The sequence below is a fragment of the Carlito syrichta genome, unplaced genomic scaffold, assembly GCF_000164805.1.
Source record: "Carlito syrichta isolate Samal-C Ts95f unplaced genomic scaffold, Tarsius_syrichta-2.0.1 Scaffold236168, whole genome shotgun sequence".
NCBI lineage: Eukaryota > Metazoa > Chordata > Mammalia > Primates > Tarsiidae > Carlito > Carlito syrichta.
Genome location: NW_007180264.1, coordinates 1,170 through 8,066, shown reverse-complemented (window position 1 = coordinate 8,066; position 6,897 = coordinate 1,170). Strand labels below are relative to the sequence as shown.

Here is a 6,897-nt window from a genome sequence, read left to right as displayed (position 1 = left end):
TTGAGTTGGAGTCTCACTCTGTCATCCAGGCTGGAGTGCGGTGGCATGCTCACGGCCACCCCAGCGTTGACCTGCTGAGCTCTGGTGATCCTTCCTCCTCAGCCTTCCAAGTAGCTGGAACTACAGGTGCATACTACCACGCCTGGCTAATTTTTGATTTTTATTATAGAGATGAGGTCTCAATAAGTTGCCCAGGCTGGTCTCAAACCCGCAGGCTTAGGCCACCCTCTTGCCTCAGTCTCCCAAAGTGCTGGGATTGTAGGCTGAGCCACTGAGCCTGGCCTTAAGAAATTTTTAAATTCTCAGTTCCTTATTTTGTTTTTAACTTCTTATTTGAAGTGTGATCTGGCTAAGTCACTAAATGTTTGACTCATTAATTATCTTCTTTAGCTGTATTGCATAATTATATAACTAGGTTTTATATTTCACTCATACATTTTCTTTTAAATAACAGCTTTATTCATATATAATTCACATGCCATATAATTCACACACTTAGAGTTGTACAACCTTTACCCCAATAAATTTTAGACCATTTTCATAACCCCATAAAGAAATTCCATACCTATCAGCGGTCACTTGCCATTTTCTCCAGACCTCTCAGCCCCAGGTAACCACTAATCTACTTTCTGTCTATAGATTTACTTATACTGGACGTTTTCTATAAATTGAATCATACAAGAATTCTTTTATTGCTGGCTTCTTTTACTCAGCATGTTCAAGGTTTATCAATATTGTATCATGCATCTGTACTTCAGTTTTTAATTGAATTTAAGAATTTGTGACTTTTTATTCTTTTCTATTCTATTCTTTTTATTCTACTCTTCCACTTTACAGATATACCACATTTTATTTGTCTGTTATTTTATTGATAGATACTTTGATTTTTCCACTTTTTGGCTAATGTGAATACTGCTGTAAACATACATGTAAAAATTTTTTTTTTTTTTTATGTTGGAGTCTCACTCTGTTGGCCAGACTGGAGTGCAGTGACCGCTCCCGGCCACCGCAGCCTCGACCTGCTGGGCTCCGGCGATCCTTCCGCCTCAGCCTTCCGAGTAGCTGGAACTACAGGCGCGCGCTACCACGCCCGGCTAATTTTTGATTTATGTAGAGATGAGGTCTTGCCAAGTGCCCAGGCAGGTCTCGAACCCGTGGGCTCAGGCAGTCCACTCATCTCAGCCTCCCAAGGTGCGGGATTACAGGCTGAGCCACCAAGCCTGGCTACAAATTTTTATATAGACATGTCCTTTCATTTCTTATGGAGATACACACACACACACACACACACACACTCACACTGCTAGGTCATTCAAACTCTTGAACCACTGCCGAACTGTTTTCCAGTATAACTGTACATTTTGCAATCCTATGAGGTGGGATACAATTTTTCTACATCCTTGTCAACACTGTTATTAATCTGTCTTTTTAATTAAAGCCATCCTAGTGGATGTGGAGTCTATCTCATTTTGGTTTTGATTTATAATTCCCTGATGATTGATAACGTTAAAAGCATCTTTTGGTGTGTTTATTGGCCATAGAAGAAATGCCTATTTAAATTCTTAGCCCATTTTTTAATTGATTTGTCTTTTTATTGTTGAGTTGTACAAGGCCTTTATTTTGGATATAGTCCCGTATCATATATGATTTGCAAATATATTCTCTTATCTGTGGGTTTTCTTCTCAGTTTCTTGTTGGTATCCTTTGGAACTCAAATGTTTTTAAATTTGATGAAGTCAAATTTATTTTTCCTGGTGTCATATCTAATAAGCCATTGCCTGGTTCAGGGTCACAAGATTCACCCTTGTTTTTTCCTAAGAGTTGTATAGTTTTAGCTCTTATGTTTAGTTCTTTGATCCATTTTAAACTAATTTTCATATATGGTGTCAGGAAGTCATCTAACTTCATTCTTTTGTATGTGGCTATTCAATTGTCCTGGCATCGTTCGTTGAAAAGACAATTATTTTTCCACTGAATTGTCTTGGCACTCTTGTTGAAAATCATTTGACCATAAATCTGAGATTTCATTTCTGGACTCTCAGTCTATTCCATTGATCTATATGTCCATAAATTTATATTTTTCTTTCATTCTTTCATTGATTCTTCAAAGATTTATTTGATACCTCTAAATGCCAAGCATTGTGCTTGACATATTCATGTTACTTGCTTTTGGGAGGCAAACCATTCCCCTTCAAAGTTCACATTTTCTTTTATGGAACCCATTCTAACAGAATATAGCATCTTTTTTTTCTTAATGAGATACATAGTGATTTCCTCTCATAGCCAAACCTGTAGAAACAACTGTAGATTTACCTGATTTGTATGTAAGCTTTTGACAAGTTGTAGTTTGTCCAACCATATGAATGTTCAGAATTCTGAAAGTATTTTAGAGGACTTGGAAGAATAAAAATTGATCTGGGCTAGTGACTGTTGAAACTGAGGTTAGTTTGATTTATTTTTATTTTATATTTTATTTTATAAGTTGGGAGTCTCACTCTGTCCACCCAGGCTTGAGTGCAGTGGCATGACCACAGCTCATCACAGCCTCAGCCTCCTGAGTAACTGGGACTACAGGTACTTGCCACTATGCCCAGCAATTTTTTTATTTTTTGTAGAGATGAAGTCTTGCTATGTTGCCCAGGCTGGTCTCGAACTCCTGGGCTCAAGCTACGAGGTTAGTTTTAAAGTGGAAAAAGGATCTGCGACCATAACGAGAGAGTGCTGGCAATTGTGGCAGGGCATGTGTGCAACTTGAGAGGTACAGAAAGGTGGGAAGTCTAGTTGCCCGCAGCAGTAAGGCCAGAAAGAAGTAGAAGGAAGTTGCTGAATTGAATATACACAATTATGCTTCCAATTTTTATTTTCATAGCAGTTCCTTGCCAGAAAAAGTTACAAAGAGAAAATGTTTACACATAATGGCTTATTGCTGGATTTAAGATGAGTTGAAGCAATCTCCAGATTTAATGCAATACCCATTAAATTACCAGCAGCTTTCTGGAAACAACAATACAGGGATTCATATGGAAACGTAAGCGACCACGAATAGCCAAAACAATCCTCAGCGCAAAAAAAAAAAAACCAAGCGGAAAGTATCATACTCCCAGACTTTAAACTTTATTATAAAGCTACAGTAATCAAAACAGCCTGGTATTGGTACAAGAACAGGCATATAGACCAACGGAACAGGACTGAGATTCCAGAAGCAAAACCTCAAGTTCTCAACCAACTCATCTTTGACAAAGCCTCTACCACCTACCACTGGAGAGAGCAGAACCTATTCAGTAAATGGTGCTGGGAAAACTGGCTGATCACATGCAGAAAATTAAAGCAAGACCTCTACTTGTCCCCATACACAAAAGTCAACTCTAAATGGATCAAAGACCTAAACGTAAAACCTCAAACTGTAAGAACCTTAGAAAATGCAGGAGACACCCTTATGGAAATTGGAACTAGCAACCAACTCCTGATCAAAATCCCAAGTGCCTGTGCCATAAGAGATAAGATAGACAAGTGGGACCTCATCAAACTGACAAGCTTCTGCAAAGCCAGAGAAACCATCAAGAGATCAGGGAGACAGTCCACAGACTGGGAGAAAATATTTACCAGCTGTACATCTGACAAAGGCCCAACATCTAGGATCTACAAGGAACTCAAATGTGCTGAAAAGAAAAAAACAGCCCCATTAAAAGTGGCCAAAAGATATGAATAGACACTTCTCAAAAGAAGATATAGGAGCAGCCAACAGATAATTGAAAAAATGCTCAGCCTCACTAGTCATCAAAGAAATGCAAATTAAAACTACACTGAGATACCACCTACTCCAGTCAGGAAGGCCATCATCAATAACTCAAAAAATAACAGATGCTAGAGAGGATGTGGCAAAAAGGGAACACTTCTACACTGTTGGTGGGAGTGTAAACTAATATAGCTTTATGGAAAACAGTGTGGCGATTCCTAAAAGTTCTAAAACTCGACCTTCCATATCACCCCACAATCTCCCTGTTCAGAATATACCCAGAAGAACTCAAATCACTCTATAAAAAAGATACCTGCACACATATGTTTATCACAACATTGTTCACAATAGCAAGAACACAATAGCAAGAACATTGTTCACAATAGCAAGAAACAACCGTGTTGCCCATCAAAAGAGAACTGTATAAAAAAAATGTGGTACATATACACAATGGAATGTTATGCAGTCATAAAGAAGAACATAATCATGAACTTCGCAGAGCCTGGATGGACTTAAACTATAATACCGAGTGATCTTTCACGAAAACAAAGAACTGAGTATCACATGTTCTCACTCATAAGTGGACCTTGAACTTATAATACTATAAGAAAAGGATTGGCAGTAGCAGGAAGCTGCCAGGAGGGGGGTGGGAAACAGGATTGACAGTAGTAGGAGTCTTCCTGGGGAAGGGGGGGCACATCTCATCAACAAGGGTACCTGCATAATGAACATTTGTATACCTAACCCTGAATTGTACTCCATATCTTTAAAATAAAAAAAGTAAAAGTTAAAAAAAAAAAAGATGAGTTGAAGAAAGCAACAATGCAAAGGGCCCTGCAGCGTATTCAACGTTAAACCCTGAAACTAGTTCTGATTCACCTTCTGTCAGGTCTAAAGGTTCTCGGTTGGTTTCTGCTAGTATTGAGATAAATTATATTATTGCTAGTGGTCAAGAGGGGATAATTAATCAGGAGTGTTAGCTCACCCCTGGGACAGGCCAAAGAAATGTAAACTTAACAGAATTTGATGATTATCTAAAATATTAAAGATTATTTCAGTGTTACAACTTGAGGATATTGGAAGGATAATTGTACCAGTGCCTGTAATGAGCAAAGTGAGGAAAGTTTTAAACATAATCTTTGTTTTTGCTATGCATTGGCAAAATATTCAAGTAGATAATAAAAAATACCTAGTAATGATTAGATAGTATATCAAGTCTGATCTCCAGGAGCTATCAACATTCATTAGACACAAATAGGATTGATTTCCCACCTTTTGTTGCCTATTTGTTTGAAACCCGAATTGTAAAGAACCTTTTATTGTCTAAAGGTTAGGTGGTGGTCTTAGTTTCCCTATCTGTAGGATAAGTCTAAAAAATACTGTACTCAGTCAGTGGTTTTGAATGACTTATGAAAGCTGCCCAGATTCCATTGTTTGGTAGTGCCATTAACAATATTATTGTTTTGAAGGAGGAAAAAGTTCTTAATATTGACTACATTGAAAAACTTTTGTCTAGCAACATAAGTACATTTCAGTTGCCCAAGATGGTTTTGGCTCTAAACATTTAAATCGAAATGTTTTAGGAAATTTATTATATGCCAAAACTTAGTACAGTCCATTTATTTATCCATCCTAAAATCTTTTTCAGGAATTGTTCCATCTTCTGTTGTGCTGACTTCTTTCCAGGTGATGTCAAGAGTTTTTCTAATATGGGCAGTAACACACAGCGTCAAAGAGGTAAGTATTTATATAGAGTAAAATAAAATAGTACCAGCACTACCAAACACTAGTCAACTTTTCTTTTCCACATGTTTGTTATGATGAAAAATGGAACTCCAGGTCATATCAATATAGCCAAGGTAAAGTTCACATTCCCTATAAGAGTTGGGTTAATAGTGGAAACAAAATATGCAGTGTTGTTAAAAAGAAGACTGATTAAATGGTAAAGTTTTACAAACTTAGTTCCCATGAAAGATTAAAGGTACCGATGTGGTCTGCAATTCAAGTTATATATTTCTGGTATCTTGTTTGTGTCCTGCACACTAAACTTTAGGCATCTGTATCCTTGTACCGGGAATGGGAGACAGATTTATTCGTAGAGCAATTTGATTTTTATGGAACTAGGAGAAACTGCCTTGTTTCTGCCCAGCCTGTCGGGTCTAATGAAATTGCCAAATGTGCTAAGTCTAGGGGATCTGACAGACCAGTGCTCTGTTAGGGGCCCTGGGTGGTAGGTGCCCTGGCAGGCCCAGGGATATTCACAGCAAGAATTGGGGGGACAAAGCCATCATCACCATGGATGTGAATCTGCAACTAAACTTTCATTTTTGGAGAGGGGATGGGATTTTTTTTTTCCTCTTTCAGAGTCAGTTTTTCTTGCCAATGTCACCTTGAGGTAGAGTACTTATAGCCACAAGAAAAATTTACTTTTCCTTTTTCTGGTTTTTTTTTTTTTTTGGCCTGTCACCAGCATTATCAGATTCTTTGGGGTTCATGGAATTGCTTATCCATTAGCATTATTCTAGCGTTTTTTGTCCTCCATTCTTCTGAAATCCTTATCAAAACATTTTGGTTTTCAGGTTTTATTTTGACAGTTTCATTTGTATTTTAACTAATGAGGGTTTTCTTTTTTTTTATAATCAATATTTTTTATTATGATATTGTGGGGTACAGTTAAGGGTTAGGTATACAAGTACGTTTCGTTCAGGCACCATTGTTAAGAGGTGTTTCCCTGTCCCAGACAGATATTTACTACCGTAATCCCCTCTCCTTCCCCCCCCCCATAGTTTCCCACTACTGTCAGCCATTTTCTTATAGTATTACATTGGATATTCAAATAACACTATATGAATGACAACATGTGATACTCAGATCTTTGTTTCTGTGAGAGATCACTCATTATTATAGACTCTAGTTCCATCCAGCTTGCTGCAAAATTCATGATTTTGTTCTTTATTATGGCTGCGTAGTATTCTGTCGTGTATATGTACCACATTTTTTTAATCCAGTCCTCTTTTGATGGGCAGCATGGTTGCTTCCAGGTTCTTGCTATTGTGAACAATGCTGCGATAAACATACGTGTGCAGGTATCTTTTTTATAGAGTGATTTCAGTTATTCAGGATATATTCCCAGTAGGGGGATTGTGGGGTCATATGGGAAT

At 37.7% G+C, this 6,897-nt stretch overlaps 1 protein-coding gene across 1 annotated transcript in view; it reads left to right on the top strand.

Annotated features, from left to right (window-relative positions):
- Window positions 1-5,473, top strand: part of HACD2 (3-hydroxyacyl-CoA dehydratase 2) — a gene marked incomplete at its 3' end in the record, with an annotated part of 55,721 nt that extends 50,248 nt beyond the window's left edge. The window contains exon 4 of the mRNA XM_021709464.1: window positions 5,385-5,473. Within this exon, the coding sequence (XP_021565139.1) occupies window positions 5,385-5,473 (89 nt within the window). The remainder of the gene's footprint in view (window positions 1-5,384) is intronic.
- Window positions 5,474-6,897: the final 1,424 nt, after the last annotated feature.